At 30.1% G+C, this 22,242-nt stretch overlaps 2 protein-coding genes across 3 annotated transcripts; both read right to left on the minus strand.

The window, feature by feature from the left end:
* Positions 1-546: 546 nt before the first annotated feature.
* Positions 547-1,886, minus strand: LOC113850028 (ethylene-responsive transcription factor ERF039-like). Its single transcript, XM_027480334.1, has one exon. It carries the CDS (start codon positions 1,652-1,654, stop codon positions 974-976), a length of 681 nt encoding a protein of 226 aa, XP_027336135.1. The 5' UTR covers positions 1,655-1,886; the 3' UTR covers positions 547-973.
* A 10,592-nt stretch (positions 1,887-12,478) lies between these two features.
* LOC113849367 (peroxisomal acyl-coenzyme A oxidase 1-like) lies at positions 12,479-20,716 on the minus strand. Of its 2 annotated transcripts, none has more exons than XM_027479233.1 (14): positions 20,364-20,716; positions 19,704-19,812; positions 19,556-19,617; positions 19,233-19,442; positions 18,895-18,982; positions 18,654-18,816; positions 17,690-17,888; positions 16,997-17,194; positions 16,305-16,436; positions 15,679-15,799; positions 14,067-14,177; positions 13,806-13,875; positions 13,089-13,272; positions 12,479-13,001 (listed from the first exon to the last, which is right to left on the minus strand). In XM_027479233.1, exons 1-14 carry the CDS (start codon positions 20,502-20,504, stop codon positions 12,792-12,794), a joined length of 1,998 nt encoding a protein of 665 aa, XP_027335034.1. In that variant the 5' UTR covers positions 20,505-20,716; the 3' UTR covers positions 12,479-12,791. The 2 variants fall into 2 exon arrangements, with proteins under 2 accessions (XP_027335034.1, XP_027335035.1); XM_027479234.1 differs by having other exon boundaries at positions 12,532-13,001; positions 20,403-20,679.
* Between the last annotated feature and the right edge of the window lie 1,526 nt (positions 20,717-22,242).

The following is a 22,242-nucleotide window of genomic DNA, read 5'->3' on the forward strand; positions in this document are numbered from 1 at the left end:
GTAAACTACTGCAATCTGCATATCTTGTGCCTTTGTATCCTCTAATTCATTTGAAGACTCCAAGACATGGTCCTTTAGAGCCAACTTATTTAAGCAATTAATACTTATACGTGATTCTGGTGATAGTGCAGTACTCGTCAATGTTACCAATTTGGCAAGAAAGCATATATAGCCTGATTTGTATCAGTGGTATCTTTATTATGGTACTAAGAAAAAGATATTCTGCTACACCATGCTCCCTCATGTGCAACATCAGCTTTAGTCAAAATATATGCATACTCAGGAAAAAAAGAAAAGGTAAATTTAAGTGGCAAGTTGTCGTGATATTATATCATCACCTCATGATGTGCCTCTCCTGCCAGTTTTGTAAAGCAGGTGTGAACTTAATTAAAAATAAATACAATAATATAATAAACATTAAATTTTAAAAAGATGCCAACAAAATTAGGACATAAAGACAAAAGGTAGTCATCAAAACTACATTATTCTAATAACCCCCCTAGGGGAGGGGGCACAATAATTAAAACGAAAAAGAAATACCCAGCTGAATTTTATTCCATATTCACCAATACATAATTAAAATAAAATTTGACAAACTGGGGGGATATACAGATGACAAGACAGGTGAGGAAAATTTACAACAAATTGGAGATGATGCAGGGCAATTTAATTACCTTGTCTAAAATGATAGGCTAATATTTTTGGGGAGGACGTAATATTTACAGCACAAAAAAACTCACTATCATGTGGGTTTAGTGAATCTTCATTATTTGTCCATGGATGATACTTGATGTTGTCACCACATGAAGCCATGACTCATGAGTCCATGACCCATCATGTCATGCTGCCATGGACCATCTGGATACTTCAAGCTTCTAGCAAGTAGCCCAAAAGTGAAAGGAACAAAGGAAAAAGAGAGAGGCAGCACAAACATCAAAAAAGGAAAATTGGCTGTCTACTTCGGTAAGGTAACTTAATATGATTCCCATAGAAACGGCTCCTCAAGCCGGAAACCCGAATCTATATGTTCGGCTCCAGCTACAAGCCAAGCTGAGGAATAATGAAACTCATCAGCACCATGGTTCAAGTCGAGTGAAAGATCAGGAAGGTTCAAGAATGTGTCATCCTCACCATTCAACGATGAATCGGACGATGACGAAGCTTGGGTGAGGCTTGAAGAGGAAACGGCTCGGCTCAGTTCAGACTCGGCTTCCAATTCAGCTTCATGGCTCCGGTGGTTGAAATCCAAGGCAGCGGCTTTGGCGGCAGCAGCTTGGATGTCCTTAGGGGAAGTGCTGGCGGGGCGTGGCAGCTCAGCGGCTAATTCGGGGAAATTGAGGTAAGCCGAGCTGCCTTTAATTGTGAGAGCCGCCACATCGTGGGCTCGAGCCGCCATATCCGGTGTGGGAAAAGTACCAAGCCAAATTCTTGATTTCTTCCTTGGCTCTCTAATTTCGGATACCCATTTACCCCATTGACGCATACGCACTCCTCTATACGTTGGGTGCTTCCCTTCATTGCTTCTCTTCACCTTCTTTTTTCCCTCTATGTTAGTTGCTTCTTCTGTGGAAGAGGAGGAAGTAGTAATGGTGAAAGATGATGAGGTGGTTGGTTGAACTTCACTATCTATGGGGACAGATTCTTCCATGTCCATTAGTGAATGGAAGAAGGCTGGGAGAGATTATTGTGGTGGAGGAGTGAGTGAAGGGAAAATGCGGTGAGAATAGAGCTTTGAAATGGAGGTGGGTTGAGCTGTGAACTACTTAGTACTTATAATTCTTTCATATATTAAAGAAATGGGTCCAAGTGAAAAAGAGAAACAGTTGCATTGTATGCACTTGGCATTATATTCTTCTCTCTCTCTCTTTCTCTCTCTTTCGCTCTTTTCTTTCTTTTTGGCATTTTGATTCAGAAGTATAAATCCTTACAGCTTCGACTTAATGAATAATGGACTTGTTCTTAAACTACCCAATGATAGATAGATGCTAATGTTTCCTCTGAATAAATTAGTGTATCAAAGTCGCGATAAGAAAGGCCTTAAATTTAATTTTATGTAGTTACGTCAAATCATTTGTGTAAAATTAGTAACTGGAAGTATATATCATTCTACACATTTTGAGACTTCTGTTAATCTTAAAGATTAAAGATAAATATTTAAAAGTAATATCTATTATATTAAAGTTATGAATAACAATAAATATTGTTTTTAAAGTAAATTTTATTATTATTAATTATTTGAATTTAATTTTAAAAGCTGAGCTTAGTTTTATTTTTTTTATAATTTTTTGTTGTTAACCCTTTTTATTTGAAGCTAATTATTAAAGCTACTTTTTTGTGCCCATTTTCATTCATTTCTTGGCGTTATGTCATTTCATACTCAGTGAACGGCCTGATTAATTAGGGGCAATTTTAATCCCGCATACGTGTCTCCATGAGATCTTAAGTGGCATCTCTTTGTATCATCATCATAGCATAATTGATCATTACGTGAGAGATTAGGTGTCACTTTGTCCGCATCTATGTAGTTATCCTTAATCCAAAATCAAAAAGTGGAGAAAAGATAATAAAATTGGACAGCAAGAGTCATAATATATTCAATTTCACATGTTTTATTTTGGGTCACAAAGCGAGGATATTTTAGTACGTATATAAAAGTTGTTGGGCCTACATAAAATTACTCATTATTGCTTTTGTATCGTAAAATCATAGCTTTACTGTCGTTTATACAGGGAAACTCTCTTCACTTCATATGAATAAAACTAAAGGAATTGTATGGTCTAGACGTCATCTGCCCCTACTTTTCTGTCTCCATACCGCTATTCGTCATTTTTTACATTTCACCTTTGATTCTTTTGGTCAATCTATTGGGATAGAATGAATGGGTGAAGCGGGTGGCTCTGTGTCAGTGACCATAATCGACGACATTCAATTTTATATTCTTCCACTATGTCACTGTTATTAGAACATTCTTTTCTTTTAGGTTGCTTTTTATTATTCTTACCGTTAACTGTGTTGCTGTGTGGCAGGCCGGTCTAGTACAACCCAGTTTTTCAATTTTATATTCCGGAGACCACTATTTAAATCTCGATAACATTAAATCATGCGGAAAGTCAAGTAGGGTATTGGCGAGAAAGGGTTTTGATAAATTGAAAACATATATTTTATTGATAAAAAATATTTTATTGGCAGCTAAAATAAAAAATACAGAAATGTTTGGATTTGATATTAAAAAATCTTGAAATTCTATTGAATTTATACAAGATTGTGTTGATGGTGATTTGAAAATATTTTATTGTGTGTAATATTGATGAATGGAATTTGAGGATTAATTAAAAAATTAAGAAAAATAAAAATTCACTTTTAATTGAATGGTTAATTTAAAAAATATTAATCGAGTAGATATATACGTGCATTAAATTACAACATCTTAACCATGTAACCCATGCGCCTTCCCTTCACAAAGCTCGAGATCTCAGAGCTGAATCGACTATGGTTGTACCCTCCCCATCTTTATCCAATGGTTGGGCATTCTAGACTTCTTGTTAATGTGTGGATCTGTGAATCAGGCTCCAACCTTCTTATTTTTCACATCCATTTCAACTTTAGCATATCTCTAGTCACGATGGCATGTGTTGGGTGACCCCCTGCGGATAATGCAAAATTCATGGAACCATGTTTAGGCCTACAAGAGGAAAAATGAAATTCAACCGAGTCAACTCTATACTGAACATTATTCCATTTTAGAATAATCCATGGGACCTTGGAGCCTTGATATCTATTGTATTGATCCAAGGACCATTTCAACAGTCTCAGAGTTACTCAATTAAGGAGAGTAAACTAAACATAGATGAACTTCTAAAAGAGTCCTTCCTCAAGGTATTTAAAAAGAAAAATTAAAACTTACATTTCCTTTTAAGATTTAGCTAACCTTTTTTTCTCTTTATGCAATCTTTTAGAGAGTATGGTGAGTCAAGGAGGTATTCTTGAAAGAATGAGATGCCAACAAGTTGACAGTAAGGCTGAAAGCGGGTGGTTCTCAATCGAGGGTTCAATCAACGCTTGGTTCTTCATATACCCTTCAAGAGCAGAAACAACGAAAGTATTAGTAGCAACCACAAAAGGAAATACAATCATCACTGAAGAGGACAAGATTCGAAGGACCCTCTCAAAAGGCTAGGGAAAAGTTATAGTTTGTTACCTTCTCTGGGCTCGTTCTTTTTCTATATGGGATCCAAAGTTTGACGTTGGGATTGAGCTTGTTGCCAAACGTGGGAATTGATCATTTGTTTACATAGAGGTTGATATCATCTCCTCGGTCAACCTTCCTAAGCAGTTGGAAAAATCACTCTCACAACATCTTCCTACTAGATTTTGGCGGCTTCCCACAAACAACATCAAAATGATCAAGCTCATCATTGATCCAAAGAAGGTTAAGGTCCACTTGATCTACTTGAGGCTTAAGAATAAAGTTCGGAATTTGTCCAAGCAATGGAGAGTGAGCCGGGGTGTGTATGTAAAGACAATTCAGCACTCAATTCAATACGTAAATAAATAAAGTTTTAATATGTGAAAAATGGTGTTTGTCTGGTGTCTACACTACACTCATGATATTTATAAGGCTCATCATCTACAGGTGAGTCACAATCAAGTTAGCCCACCCAACCCATGAGGTAAAACAAAAAAATAAGTGGGCACCTCTAGCTGGTGAATATACTGAAATTCTCAAGCGTGCATGGTGTTTGGTAAATAGATAGGGATTCTCAGTTTAGACAAATGGAGTGTTGAGCAAGATGACATAGATTGGACCTTAGATGATCCTTGACCCAATGGTAATTTTAGCCTTTTATTTTGGTGCTTGGGTGCGTGGTAAATTAAACTTTTTATTTGATTTAGAATACTTTTCATTTTTAATTATATATATTTTTCAATCCTTCATATTTTTAACTTTTAAAATATTTTTTCTATTGAAATATTTTTAAAATTTTAAAAGTAAATGGTAATTTTTTATTTATTTTTAGTATTGTAGTTATAATATTATATCTAAAACAATTATGCTGTTCTAATGGGCATTTTTTTACCCAACAAGTAATATAGGAATAAGAACTCACAATATCGACCTATAGACGCTTTAAGGCAAGTATTAAAATAATCGAACGCTTAATTATTTCACAAATATCCAGAAGATGAAGTTTGAATTGAGATTAAAGAAAATGATATAGTACGTAAAAACAAAGAAATCAATGAATCACAAGACGCCCAAATAATCACAAGTAAATGCTCAATTATTAAAAGCTTGAAAATTTTGGTTTCACATATGCAATTACTTTTATTATATAATTTCTGTATAATTTATATTTTTTTCCTTAATTGTCAATCATCTATTCTAAGTTTATTAGTACCTAATAATCATACCATATTAATATATATTTTTTAATTATTTCTCTCAATGACCATATAAAGCAACAATTAAGAAAAGTATAAAAAATTTCAATAATTTTGTTTGTATGCTAATTGATTGAAAACAAAAAAAATTACGATTGATCCTTCTGAACCTAAACTTTGATAATCTTATAATTTCATTTATTAATAGCTAATTAACTACAGTTACATTGAGAATGGTCAAATTCCAGCATATCATATAAAGTAATATATTGAAACTAGGAAATAAATAGTTCAACAAATAATTAAGATCCACCGTAGCTTTTTGTTTTGAATTTAGTTATTTATAATCAAAACCAAATCTAAAATCATAATGTAAACTCAACAAAATTCTATAACAAATGAGAAAAAAGAAAGGTATAAGGAAATTTCCTTTTTTGCTAGATAGATTAGGTACTAAGAGTACAGGACTTCAATTCTGGGTTTCCAATTTTGAACCACTCTCAGGGAGCATGTCATTAGATGAGAGTGAGAAGAGGAGAGAAAAATAGTAGCAATCTCTGTATTGTATAGTTCTTGACTAGCTTTGCATGTTTACATAAAAAGTTTGAACCAAACACCCAATAAGAGAACTATAAAAATAAATTCATGATTATTTATATTATTATGAATTTTTTATTGATCATTTATCTCAAGATAAACTTTCTATCAAATTATTCAATTTAAATTCCTTTTTTTTTTTTTTCAAAGTTCATTTTTAACGCTATTTCACCAATTCTGCGAGAAAGTAAGAAAAATAATGATGAAAATAAAAACTATATATTAATAGGTAAATAAAATCTTCACATAATTTTCTTTTCTTCTTTACCAAAAATAAAAGCTTCACACATTATTTACAAAATAAAAACTAACAAAACATTGATTTTTCAACTTACTAAATGACAATTCTATTATGACTTAACAAATATTTCATAAAAGTTATTTGATGAAACATTCAGTACTTTTTTATTTATAATTTTTTTTGAAAACTTGATAAACTTCATACAATTTTTAATTTAATAATTAAATTGATAAAATTTAATATTTATAAAAATAAAATAAATTCAATCAGGAATTACTCAAATGCGCGACTTGAGCAACTAGATCCCCTAACCAAAACATTTATTAGGGGACTCATTTGAAAAAATATAAAAATAAATGACAAAATTATAAATTTTTGAAAGAAAATTTAATTAAATTATTCAAGATATAAAAATATTTTAAGTTTAACTCAATAAAATTTTAATAATTAATAATATAATAATTTATAAAAATACATTTATTGTACTTTTATATTTTTAATAAAAAAAAATTGAAGTTAGATACTTAAAGGATTGTTCTTATTTGTATGTCTATTCTTATAATTTCAAGTTGCATATTATTGAGTTATAAATAAATCTGCAATCTTTGATGAAAATAAAATGTCAAATAGTAAAAAAAAAAAAATTGTTTCAATTTTCTAAATGTTCAAAAAAACATATTCACGTATTTAAGGCCTATTAAGTGAGAAGACATCGTGAGAAATTAAAAATAAAAAACTTATAAAAGGAAAGACATATTATCCAAATAGCAAAGTTTTTAATTTGTGGATTTTAATTAAATATAAAGGGGAAAATCATTGAAGCTAGATTTTTAGCTGTCTTGCTGTCTTTGGAATTGGATGTTTCATATTTACTTCAGAGGATTAGTGTGCCTAATTGTACGATACATATATGAGTGTGTTTAGAAAAGTATTTCAGTTTTTTGTTAATTAAAATGTTTTTAAATGAAAATAATACTATTTGATAAAGTTGCTGAAAATAGTAGTTATTAGCATTTTTTTGAACCCTATTCATACTAGTATTTTTTATTTTCAACTACTAACTAAAAGTTATTTTATAATTTTTGTCCTTGTTATTTTTAAGTAATTCTTTCTTTATCCATTTAATTTTTTGAAATTCTATTTTTTATTTTTGTTACATTTAAATTTCACAACATTTATTATTTAAAAATAATAATTTATTAATGTATTGAGAATGATTTAATAAATTTATTAAACCTTTTCTAAAAAAGGTATTTATAAATAAAAGTAAAATAAAAAGTTTATTATCCAAATTTAAAGATATTTAATAAACTAAAATATATAACAGTTAGTTTTTAATTTTCGACCTACTTAATTATAATAAATTTCATTTATTATTTTACATTTATTAACTAACCTAAAACCCGATTTTTAAAAAAAATTATTCATTAAATCTAAAATGATTCATACCTGTGTACACACACACATTATTCATACCGCGCGTAAAAAAAATATCTAAGCAGAATTTCACACGTGACAGTTATGGGAAATCAGGAGATATAGAGCCTCCGCCCGATGACACATATAAATGCAGTTATTTATTAACAAAATTTTTAAATTGTTTGACGATATATTGTAAAATATCAAAAGATTTATAAATGTAATAATATTAATATTATATATACTAATTAATTAAAAATTACACTATTTTTCATTTTTTAAAGTACATGCAAAGTGTAATAATATAACTACTCTTTAGAAGTAACTTTCAAATCGCTTTATTCAAAAGTGATTTTAAAGAGCAGATAGATACCTATTCCTTCTCTTGCAGGTGACGGAAGAGTCGCAAATGTTTAAAGGATTCAGATCCTGCAACCAAAAAAAAAATAAAATTATGTTTAACTGCAAAAAATTATGTAAGTTAAAATTACAAACAATTTTCAAACTTCATTTTCCTTTAAAAAATAATTTAAAAATATTCATTTCTCATCAATAATTATTTGATTACTAAATTTTTTTATATATATCATATTCTAAATGTATTAAAAAGTAAACTATTTGTTTTAAGTATTAGTAAAGTTAAATTGTTAAAAATTATGACAAAAATTATAAGAAGAATAACTTTAAAAAATTGATTAAAAAAATTATAATATTATATGATTTAAGACCTTAAATTTTTGTAGTATTAAAATTTCTACTTGACCAAATCTTCTTTCATAAGATATATTGAAAATATGAAGGATTGAGAAACTTTTAATTTATATAATAGATATTATAACTTTTATTGTTCTTTATTTGTTTAAAAAAAACTCTAAAAATAAAGTCATTTATATACGTATGATTATCAATAAAAATGACCATAAAGTGTAACTAAAAGATATTACATAAAGATTTCTTAAATTTTTCATAATTTAAAAAGGAAAAGATAAAATTTAAAAATTTGTTACAAGTTTAGTTTAAACGATTTTTTTAGTTTAAATATAAATTAATTTTTTTGTCAAATTTACTTAACCAAAATTTCTTACTCAAGCAAATAATTGCAAAATTACAATTCGAATTAAAACTGCAAAAAAAAATAAATCTGTTGTTTAAAATAAAGAACCTTCTTTCAAGAAAAATATATAAAAGACTAAAATTCAAAAATTTATTAATTAAAATATTTAAATAATTACTTATCATGAATAACTTAAAAGACAAATTACGTTATGCTAATTGCACTTAATCATTATCAATCTTGCTTACGAATATCCACAGTTTCTGTGGTGGCTAAAAGCCCACGAAGCATTCTTTATGACCCTTTCTTCTTTCTCCGTTCTCCGTACGTCTTCTACAAAAGTTTTGTCGTAAGTACTTAACTCTGCATTTGTACGGCCTTGCAGCACTAAAAGAAAGAGAGTATTAGATATGCTCATTATATTTATAATTTAATAAAAGACTGAAAGAGAAAGAAGAGAAATAAAAAATTATAATAAATAATATGAAAGAGAAGTGAAGATGATATATGAATACGATCGTTGTTTACAAAATGAGATTCAACATTAAATTGGTGATGATGCCGCAAAATTAAAGTTAAACTAGTTCCAATCATTTAATTGGTATGAATATAATTGTTTATGGTTAACCTATGGTGTTTACTGTTGCAATTAGGTAAATTTTGACTCTAATAATACAACTTTCTCTTCCTTTCTTCCTTTCTTCCTTTCTTCCTTCCACCTCCACCGTAGTCTTTTCTTTCTTCCTTTCACGCGTAAATCCTCTCTTGCATGACCCATTTTCTGGGAGATGCTAGCAAGTCAAGGTGATTAATAACTTATTTTTTTAGTTTAGTGCCTCTTTGAATTTTTATTTTATACAAATTGTGATTCTTCTTTTACCTTTTCTTTCTTTTGCTTTAGTACCCGATTTCTGCTACACCCCTCTCTTTCTTCTGCTGCTTCTCTTCCTCTCCTTTACCTTCTTTTTCCCTTCTCCCTTCTCTTCCTCATGCTGTGTTTAAGTGTCTCTTCGACAGCCATTTTCTGAATTGAAGCTCCTTCGTGTTCTTCAAATCTCTTACTATTGGATTCATGCAATGGTTTTTTTTTTCTTTTCTTTTGAGTAGTCATCGACGTTGTGGCCGTACAGATCGATCTAAACTCACTAAATTGATTTCTTGTATAAGGAACTGTTGCGTATTATTAATGTTGCCGACTAATATATGAATTTTTCAAGTCATTTATATCTTATATGCTTTTATTAAATGTGAATTTTTTCTAGTTTTATTTTTATTATTTGATGTTAAAATAATCTTTAAAACTCTTATAACAATAATAAAGAATTGCTAATCAATAAAAGATGCATTGAATTCTTTGAACTTCTTAAAAATTGCTAAAGGAAGGGTAAAATTTTAAAAAAAATAATATTTTAATAAAAAATGTCAAATATATATTTAATAATATTTTAATGAAAGTTTAAAATAAATTAAATTCTAATAAATTTTAATTTTTTTAGGAGAGTTATATAATTTTAAAATAGAATAAAGAGGAATATGATATATCCATCTTTTTCAGGAGAGAGATATATAATTTTCTCTTAAAAAAATGTTTACTACTTTTCAAAGTGAACTTTCCATTTCCTACAAATGAAAAAATTATAAGAAGCAAAAAAAAATCCATAAAACAAGTGTGACTTTCTCAAACTAGGGTGGATTTTCATTCAATTAAGCATGTGTTCCACGAATAAACTGAAGTTAAGCTCTCCATCCTCATCATCATTTGGCTGTTTATTACCCAAATTCTATTTTGTTTTGTTAAAATTTTGAACCGTTGAAGACGTATCAAGATTTAGCCCAGATATAAACTCAGAGGTTTAAAATCTTGATATGTGTTCATATAAGACCTACGAGGTTTTTAAAAACCTAAATCCAGCTCCTTTTTACTTTTCATCAACTTTTAAATAAGTGTAAAATGATCCCTATAACGGTTTTATGATCTGATTCGAACTTATATACTGCGTCTTATAGTTGTTAAAGACTATATGTTTGATAAATGTAGTTTATAATTTATTTAAAAGCTTATAATTTATTAATTTTATTAATTAATTTGTAAAGTTGTTCAGTAAATACAAAATAAAAAATTATTGCTTTTTGAAAAATTATTAACTTTCAAAAGTTAACTATTCATATTTTTATTTTTATTTTAAAAATAACTTATCTTTCAAGTACAATTAAAACTTTAGTATGTTAATCTTATTCTCAATTTTTTTTTACTATTTCTGCTTTTTTTTTTCGCTATTCTTCATCTTTTATTAATAATTAATATTTTGTTGATAAAAAATTAAGTAGATGAATAATACTTTATAAATTTCGAAATAAATTATTTAAACTAATTCATATAATCTTTATTGATATAAGATGTTAAAATTAATATTTTTAAAAATAAATTGAAATTATTGTTTAAATCAATAATATTATTTTTATTAATAAAATATATTAAAATAAATTATATCTAATTTGAATATTATATTAATATGATGTTCTTTTAATTCAGTTAACATAAATAAGTCATAGCTAGTTTGCTAAATAATTTAATTTTATAAATTACATATAATTATAAATTTACAATTTTAAGCTAATTTCACAGCTGAAAGTTACAATTTTGCAATTTTCATCTCGTTCTACTAAATATAGTTTATCTCTAAATGTGTGTTGGAAAAATGTTTGTATTTCTAGAATCATATTCAAAGAAGGCAAACATATTTTCATTAATCAGTATGTTTAGTTGATTTAAATTAAAATTAATTTTATCTCTAAATCTATGTATAAATATCTGATAAATTAAATTTTGTGCCTTAAAGTTAAAAATATACTAAATTATATTATAAACTTATTTTTAAAAACAAAGTTAACATAAATATATCACCTTAATTTTTTAATTTTAAGATTGAATTAATTTGATAAAACTAATTTCGTTTAAATTCAAATCGTAAATGGTCTTCAGATACATTTTAGCTTTGCTTGCTCACCCTTACCTAGCTGTTAGACTAATTTGGAGTCTTTTTTAATGCAATTTAAAAGAAAAGGTAAAAAAAATAAAATTCTAATTTAAAAAAGTTTTATTATTTTGTTATTTTTGGGCCACATACGTTTTGCATGTTAAATATAGAAAATTATGTTTTACTTTTTTTTAAAAATTAAATAATTTGAAATTAATTGCATTAGGACATGTTTATGCACAATAGGGTTTCGACACAAGCATTGACGGTGAAATTGTGCCTATTATTGCTAAATTTTGGATTCGAAGCTTCTCCAGATTATTTAACCGGTTCAGTACTAGAAATTGCCACTCCAGGATTCTTCTTCGTCGATGTCTGTTCAAGGAGTTAGAACTTCGTTTAGGATATGAGATGTTACAGGTGCTTTTGTGAAACTTTCTCTATTTTCCTTTGTTGCAGAACATTATCTGTGCGCTGAGTTCGGTAAAAGCTTTTTGTAAACGTTATAGGATTTTTTTAAATGAATCTTAATTGGCTTGGGCAGAAAATAACAAGATAAATTGCTCACACATGTTCGTGTGAGAATTTCACTCATTATTTATAAAAAAAATTATTAAAACTTTTATAAGACCCTCGACAGAGTCAATATAGTTTCTGGACTTTTATCTTCCTTTTTTTTTTCTTTTGTCTAATTGGACTTTCCTGTTCGAGCTGTATCAAATATGAGAGATGGGAAAGAAGCGAAAAAACGTACACTTGAAAATTTTGGAATTTCCAGTAAAAAAATTTTTGAAGGCAAGACTATGCGTCGAATGAGTAAGTTATTTAGATTCTTTTTTTTTCACCAAAAAAAAAAAAACATGAACAGGCTTTTTACCTGTATATCATTCTGAAGCACAGCAAACTACAAATTATCTAAATAGAAGTACTGTTTGACAGTCTGTTCCTGAAGCACTAATTGCTCTTATAAATAGCTTAATGTAAATAAGCTTACTATGGATTTTCCACTAGCATGCTAGTGAACATTTTTATTTTTTCTTCCATACAACTTCATTAACGGCTTTAAATTGAAAGTATGCTTAACTTTCTCCGGCATCAACAGTCCAGCTATAAAATTTATTTAGAGTCTAGCATTACGAAGTTGTTGGCTTAGCATTGGTCGAATATACTCTTGAAAGCCATCTGGCACAACTGAGTCATTCAGTGGGTCCTTCCATGCCTCCTCATACAGCTTTGGATACACATCTCCATCATAACGGCCAAGAACCGAACCAAGGTAGTGATCAGTGTAGTTAAACGCATCAACAAGTGCAATTGCATTAGGACGAACCTAACCCAACATATAAACAATCAGTTAAATATAATAAAAACCTAAACAACAGAAGCGGCGAATGAGTTGCAATCATTTGGGACAAACCTGTGAATACAAGGACCTCAGCTGCTCATTTGCAAGTGAACCCTGCTTAGGAGTGATGCAGCCAGTTGAAAGAAAATCACCCAAATGCTTATGAAGAAGAAACAACGCATAAATGCTACAAAGAAGTTCTAATTGCTGTTTCACTCCCTTTCCAGGAATATTTTGCTGCAACTTCTCAATAAATCTGAAAAGCAAAAGGTTGGTCAACTTGATTGTAGAATATCATCAAAGTACATAACAATTACAACAACAACCAAATCTTATCCTACTAGATGAGATCAGCTACATGCATCACACATTATTAATCTCGATCAAAAATCAAAATTTTGGAAATATAATTAATCAAAAGATTTCTTTCAATAACATTATCTAAGGCTTTTTTTAGTCTTTCTCAACTCCATTTTTATCGAATTAAAAGTCATGCAATTCACTCTTCTTATTGCTGCCTTTGAAGGTCTTCTTTGCACTTGCACATAACCAAACTACCTTTTATGATTTTAGTCATCTTTTGTTACTATAAATGTTACTCTAATATTCTCACGTACACTATCATTTTTTATCTTATCTTTTTCTTGTACAATCACTCATCAAAGTACATATCAATTGATTTGTATATTTTGGGCTCCTTTCACTAAAAGGCTATTCACCCAAAGGACAATCCATCCACCACATATAACTACATACATTATGTGGGAGTAGTATAAACGAGAAGCTCACTTGGAAACAACAATCAACTGGCAATGAGCAACAGCTGCCTCAACTAGATCAACTGAGAGTTCTTGGAAACCTGCCATTGACAATATCACCAGCATTTATGAATCAGTGAAAGTAAATCACTTCTCAGGCACAAATTGGATCAGTCAATGTAAACCACTACCCCAGTCCACTCTGGTTGTGCAGTCTCTCTCAGCAAACACCAGAAAATCAAACACAGTATATGAGGATATAGCTTGTGAGTTTAAGTAGAAAGTCATTTACCCTCTTCAGGATTGGTAAACTTGCTAAGATTTTGAGCACAAATAACAGCCTTCTTAGCAGCCCTAGCTTCAAATGCTCCCAGCACTACATTAGGCTTCAACCAATCCTCAGCTGCAAACAATCAAAACAACCATATAAGTAACTCAAATTATAAGAATCATCTGATTAGGGATAAATTGTGTCTAGAAAGTCCATAGGCAGTCACTATATATATTGGTGTAAGTATGAATTACAGTGACTAATTATAAAGATAAACAAACAGAAATCAGTTCCTACAATTACTCCTAATTGATCCGCCATATATACATTATATGCTACCATAAATAGAAGATATTTTTTCACACCCCCTCAAACTGGTACCTATAAATAAAATGCACCAAGCTTGTCAAATATATAGTTGAACCAAGGACCGCTAAGGGCCTTAGCAAAAATGTTTTCAAGTTAGACATTACAGCAGAGTTATGAAATCCTAGATAGTGGTGCTGAATGGCTGACCAAAAAACGTGCTATATTGGGATAGCAGATAGTAAGATTGCCAACATATACAGACTACAGATAAAACTAAATTTATACCACATGTATGTAAATGCTTACCAAATAAGAAAATTACCCAAAATTAACAACATTCATATAAATAATCCCAAGTCATAAAAAAAGGAAGATGGTGGAACTAATTGAAAAAACAACATATTAGATAAAAAAAATAAAAATCAGAGAACTGTGAGCTATGAAGAGTGAATAAATAAGCAAGAATATAACAGAACATAAGATTAAAAAAATGAACAGACAAGATGCGATGCATGACTGAGCTCTGTTGTGTGAATAAAGACCAAAGGAAGAACATCAACCTGCAAGGAGTGCGTCAGTGAGTGGAAAATGTAGGGGGTTGGGCCAAAAACAGATACCAGTGTGCACTGGGTCACTAGGCTTGATGACAATGTTTGAAGCAGAGGTAACTTTTTTGCGTAGATGATCAAATGATGGGTTTCAAACTCTAATATTTTTAAAGCTAAAAACAAACATAATTGAAGACTATCTGAAAAAATTGCCATGAAAATTCAAATTGAGGCAAATGTGGGATTTTGGCCCGTGATTTTGAGCATGACATCTACAACCCACAGTAACACATGGGAGGGGCAGATGGAGGTGATGGAAAGAGTTGTGGTAGGGAGGATCACCAATATTGTGGAAAAATTTACTGATGAGCAGTGGGCACTATGAATTTAGAGTTTGTTGGGTGAGAAACAGATTGAAACTTAGCTTTGATACCACCTTAAGAATCCTCCGAACAGCTTGATTAGGAATAAAACTTTCTCTGAATAGGCCATACTCCATATGTGGTCTCTATAATTAATGTTTTCGTTACCTATAATGATTCAGTCCTAATTTTAAAGATTACAAACCTAAATTAGTTTCTAAGATTGCACATAATTGATTCTACCATACACACATGATAAGCTGCCATAAATATCTAAGATTTTCGAAAAAATAATAACTCCTGAAAGAAACAGGCAAAGTTTATAATATTATCTATGTGGGAATATCAATAAATTGTCCCAGGGTTAGAATTTGCATATTCTCAACCAAATCCAATTTCATTATACAATTATACCTTTCTGAACATCAGAACGATATTGCATCAACTGCTCCACTTGTCCAATGTAAGATGTTGTACCAACAGGCTTTTTTCCAGAGCCCAACTGAGAAATAGTCTTCATGAGATGCCTTGCCACCTATAATGAATCTTCTAGAAGTTGTCAAAGAACTCGAGACCATTTTCAGTTAATAATATCCAATAAACCTCACAAATCAGACTATACTAAATGTATAAAGTGCATAAATGTCAAAGGGGCATATGGGAATACTTGTGCAAAGCATGAAGATCCCGCAACATGTGGGTAAATAATAAAATTAATAATGATTATTTTACTCATTTCTATCCTGCTGGGACTTTCTTTCCATTTCAAATACTATAGACTTGGTACCCCTAAAATCTTAAAAAATCAGTACATATATTTTCTTAATATCAAAATCTACACAAAAGATGCAGATGTTAACAATAATGTATGAGAAGTTGAGAACACAACTAATACAAGCAAATAAAATCCCAGCCCGCCACAAATAGGCAAGCTATCATACTGCAATAAGTCCTAATTACAGATGAGTTTTATAAAAAGATGTATCAACAAATAATACCAAATTTGATGGTAAAAGCTATATTTAACATTTAATAAAAACCTGTAAAAGTAGCACAGTGTTGTCTCCTTCATATGTGCAAGTAGGAACATAGACTGCAAATAACTCAGGGAGACCACTGCTACAAAGATAACCATGGCCACCACATAGTTTGCGACATTCTTCAATTCCATCCTGCAAATCGAAGAAACTAAATTTGAACTTCAAGGAATTGAAAGATGTTACAAAGTGAACGCCATACAATAGGAACTATAAAATGGTAATAAAAGCACAACAATAGGATATCACAAATACAGTTTGCTATCTGACATATAGATGGCAATAATGAATGCTAATGGGTTAATTGCAATGTATTATAATGAAAAAATGCACAAACAAGACAAAACAGCATCTTTCAAATAACAAAACAAAATGCATGAACAAGAAATGTAGACAAAAATCAGAAAAATTATTGAGCATAGGGCAACAATTACAGAATGGAAGAAAATGAGGTTTAACCTGTACAGAGAAGTAAAGGAGGGCATTAAAATTATAATATAGTAACACCAGAAATCAGGGAATGCATTCTGTCAGTATTACTTATGAGAATCTCAATAAACTGCTGCATAACATAAGGCAAGTAAAATTGCCTCAAAAGCAAACCATATTTTACATTCATGTAAAACAGCTAAATCATCAACTAAATTTGGCAATTAAAATCAAATGTTGAGCATTAGTGATTGGTAATCACATACAGCGGTTGTTGATGTAGTTAATGACTTCAACCCTGCAGTGCATGCATGAGCCTCAGGTAGTGTCGAAAAATCACTGGCTTGCAATCTTTTCATCACATCCGTATAAAGCCATTTTAACCATTCACCAACAAATCTGAAGGCATAGGCAGAAGCTAACAACGGGAAGAGCCTAGCTTGCTGTGTTTTATAATCAATCACCTAGATAAAAAATATAATAGCAGAAAGTGAGACATATCATAGAATAGACAGGAGTTATAGCATTATAGTGGGAAAAAACATTTAACAGCAAAATACACATACCAATCCATCATCTCATTGCTCTTATAACTTCACAAAAACAAGGTTTCAAGCACAGCCACACATTTATTATTTTAACAGGTCAATAGATCTAAATACACATATTAATATCATATGTTTGATGTCCAAGACATGTAAGAAACCCTCAACCCTCCCATTACAAATTATGTAGAAGTATAGAACAGAATATGTTGGTGTAATGCATGACTGCTTTGAATCTAGACAACCAATATTAAAATTTTCACACTAGTTCATGTTTGGTTCAGTTTTCTTTTTTTTTTTTTTTTGGTCAGAAATAATTGCCTTTTTATTTTACAAGATCTCTCAAGAAGTTATAAAAAAAATAAGAATGTTCCAGCAGCACACATGAATAAACAAAAGCATTTTACAGCTTACCTGTGTTTCAAGACCTCCCTTATATGACCCAAATTGTCTTCGAACAGCACTATATCTTGTAGCAATGCAAACTGCTCGTGACAAAGCTGTAGATGCATCAGATACAATTGTTTGTCTTACATATACCATTGTACCATAAACTAATTGTCGTGGGACACTGGATTGTACATATTTTCCTTCCCTTGTAACCTGTGAAACCCTGGTTAGATTAAAAAAGTCATCAACTTAATCTATCAACATAAACTGATATGGGGCACTGAGCAACTTATGAGCCAGAAAAAAAAAAGTTCAGGTTACTATATATTTATCTTGACACAGATCCTCCCTTTCAACTCACTATCTCGATTCTTAGACAGAATACTTTAACCAATCTTCCAACAGAGGATTCAGCCGAGTTAAAATGGCCAAATGCATTGTTGATATCGTCATCATCAGCATCTTTATTATTATTTGTGGATTGTTATGAAAGGTGCTAGACATTCGTCACAGATCATGCATGAATTGAACACCGTGAAACCCTCAGCTATGTAATAAGAACTTAGAGAAAACCACACCACAACTTACACTAAAATCCAATACTTATGTGGGACTCAAGTCCCATACCTAACTATTAGATCCTAATCCTAACATCCTATCACGCTCTACAACCTTGGCACCCGCATGGGCTAGCTATGCACTAATTCTAGCAAACACTGCAATGTTAGAGACACCACTCACATTGCTGGTTTGCAACTGAGAAACATGGTGGAAGGCTCTGATACCAATTGATAAAAACCTTGGGTAAATCATACAATAAAAACTAGTCATTGTAGTTAGAAAGCTCTAGGTTTTATTAACCCCACACTAGAATTCATACTTCTAATGTGGGACAATAGTTAGATATCTTACAGTTGGATCCTACACTGATTATTGGATTTTCCTCTTATGAGCGAAGGGAGGTAAAAACAAGTAAAATAAAACTAACCTCATTAACATTTGACTCCTTGGAATTCGTACATGATCAAACCTTAGAACCCCATTATCCATAGAGTTATATGCTCCGTTTCCAAACTTCATTCCAATATCACCAACAGTTATGCCAGGAAGAGGTAAGTGATTATCCAAGCTCCGCAACTGGACAATGAAGCCTTCAAATTGGAGATATTGTTAAGTAATTTAAGTCTGAATCTAATAGCAGAATTTGGGTGATTAAACTTTGTAACTACCATGCACTCCATGATCTTGACCATCTGAAATTAGTCTGGCATAAACAACAGCATGTGTTGACACTTTACCCAATCCACCAGGCCACCACTGTTTAAATCAGCATCAATTGAGTGGCGATAATAATCAATAATCATAAAAATATATCATCTTAGGCAAATACTCATTAAAACATAGTAAATAAAAAATAAAATAATAGGTACAAGCAGCTTTGCGCTGATTGTCCAAATGAATGAATGAATACAACTACATCTTAAGATTCCAGAATCTTATATCTGAATGAAAATGCATTTTAAAGGACCAGCAAAGGCTTTCATAATTCATCTCTCATTTTACTCACTTTGCTGGAAGTCAGTGTGGGACTATGAATTACAAACTCGTCTGTTTTGGGATCAAATGTTGCAGTTGTTTCTAGCCCTTGAACGTTAGATCCATGACCAAGTTCAGTTTGGGCGTAGCAACCGATTATTTGCATCTTCTGAGCCAAAGGCAACCACTTTTGCTGCTGTTCCTCAGTTCCTTGTCCTTTGATAGCAGGAATAAACATTCCCTGCAAAAGAATTTATGAGATCAATCTATCTTGTGAGAATTTTCATCCATATACGTTGTTATAGGTAAGACATAAAGATAAGAATGCCATCAGGACAAGAAACTGGATAGTACCCAATGCAGATCAGTAAAAGCAGGTTCGTCCACAAAGGATCTGAGCCTAGAAGCTTCCTCTTCTGTAACAATAGAAAGGCAACCTCCCATTCAAGAAAATAACAAGATACCAAATGCAAATTATGGAAACAATAGAAGACAGACAAACCACTAAGTCGGAGCTCAATAATCTTTTTCCAGGCATAAGTTGCTTTCCTCAAAGTGTTCTTGAATAACTCCTTCCTACTGAGCATGGTTCTATTATCCTTTCTGAATGCCTAGAGACAACAGACAACCAACCAAGATTTCAGGCACTTTAGGAGTCAAAACCATCATTCATCACCAAACTCCCATAAATGAAAAAGTGCAGGAAGCCAGGAACAGGTACCAGGCAACTTCACAATTTGGGATTTGAAGAAATACGCAAACATTAACTAACCATTCAATTCTGATACTGTATAGAGATATAACAATCCATTTCTTATCGACAGACAATTCCCGAGCAACAACAATTCCACAAATTTTTCACACAAACTCACAATTCACAAAACATTTAATCTTTTCCTTGAGGAAATTTAACAAATGAAATCTCGTGCACCGACATTTTCTTAAAAAAAATAGTAAAATGAATAGCCACTTTCCCTCTGCAAAAAATTGCACGACATTACGCAATTAAAACAACCAGAAATATTAAAAAGAAGTGCAAAAACAATAAGAACTGTGATAGTGATAAAATTCTGTTATCGTTCCAAATCTGCATAGATACGAAGGTGAATCATTTGGAAATCGTCACAGAATGAACGATAACGAAGAATGAAGGAGGAACTACCGGATCGCTGGCAACGAGACGAGCCATTCTGTCAGAAACTTGAAAAGCGTGAGGCGAACCTGCCCACAAGATCTTCATCTCGTCGACATCGAATTCCGCTTTGTTCCTCTCAAAAGCCAAGTGATCAACAACACCTTCCATTTCTTTCGTTCTTCTCTCTTGCGATGCGAAACCCTAACACACACTCTTTGGTTGGATTTGGAAATTGTAATCAATGTGATTGGTGTTTTAGAGCAGTGCTGAAACTGAACTACTCTGTTCGGGTTGGTCTGAAGAGTAAATGGAGGACAAGGTTTGATTGCTGTTTTTAATCTGCCCCAACGGCCAAATGTGTAATGACTAGTGCCTGATCCTCATTTTATGTTGTCCTTTTCTATTTTTAAAGGAAAACGACAAATTAATTATTGAGATTTGTTTCACTATGTATAAAATAACTGAAATACTAATAATGTAATTTTTTTAAAGATAAATTTTATATATTATTTATTATTAACGTCATTTATTAATTAAAATTCTATTTTAATAAAAAAATTATTTTTAGTATTATTATTATTATTATTATTATTATTATTATTATTATAAATTTTCAAAATAAAGTTTTTATTTTTATTAATAATTAAGATCAACCTAAAAAACTCAACTTAAGTTTTATTTTTTTAATCAATTTTTTAATACATAATTAAGAATCTACAATTAAAATTAAATAATATTTTTTATTATAATTTATATTTAATATTATATATTCTGTAAATTTTAATTAAAAAATGTACTTTATTATTATATTTTTAAAATATACATTAAAAATATTTTTAATTTATATTTAAGATACATAATAAAAATTTAATAAATAATATTAAAATTTTTAAAATTTAATATCATTAATAACTTAAATCTTATAACATTATATTTTTTATATAAATTTATTATATATTTGTATCGTGTATTCTTTTGAAAATACACGGTAAAAAATACATGAAATATTACTAACTAATTATTTTTTTAATTCACATGTATTGTTAACTAATTTTTCATGTAATTCACATAACATTATTACATGATCTTATCACAGTCACAAACACATATTCACCTAAGAATTTCTTAAATACAATAAATCATTTAATATATTTTCTAACTTCTCTTTTTTATTTATTATTTTTCACTTTGAAATTAATCCATTTCCCTTGTTGAATTTCACTAATAGCTTTTTAGCCCGCTTATTTTTTTTAATAATATAAAAGTATTTAAAGTAAGAACAATAATGCTAAAAATATTGAGATTATAAAAAATATATATGCACGTATATTACTAAGTTTTTTTTAATTAATTGCTAAAGTTATATATTATATTCGAAGGTGCAAATAAAAGACTAAGAAATAAAATTAAAAAATATATATTTTGTCAAAAAAAAAAAAATCATTTGACATGGATTTTCACTTCAACTTCAAAGAAATAAAACACAAGATAAAAATATGTCAGCACATCTTAAATTATCATTCGAATACCTGTTAAGATTTTTAGCGTACCTCCCTTTTCTTCAAGCTCACTTTAAAATTATCATATTTCACTTGCTCAATTTCATTATATGATTTTAGATTGCTTATTTATGAATATCAAAAATGAATTAAATAATCAGTAAAACTATTGTCCCTTTAATATGCTTATCACATTTTTCTTTTTTATTTTAAATTTATTCAACTTTTTAATTTCCCCCTTATTTATGTTATTTAACTAAAAGTCAAAATAATTTAATTTTATTCTTTTTTATATATTCATAAGAATATTAACACTAATATATTTTTCTCACATCATATTTAGATTATATATATATATATATATATATATATATATATATATATATATGTGTGTGTGTGTGTGTGTG

The sequence above is a fragment of the Abrus precatorius genome, unplaced genomic scaffold (genome assembly GCF_003935025.1).
Source record: "Abrus precatorius isolate BTA unplaced genomic scaffold, Abrus_2018 Scaffold9, whole genome shotgun sequence".
Classification (NCBI taxonomy): domain Eukaryota; kingdom Viridiplantae; phylum Streptophyta; class Magnoliopsida; order Fabales; family Fabaceae; genus Abrus; species Abrus precatorius.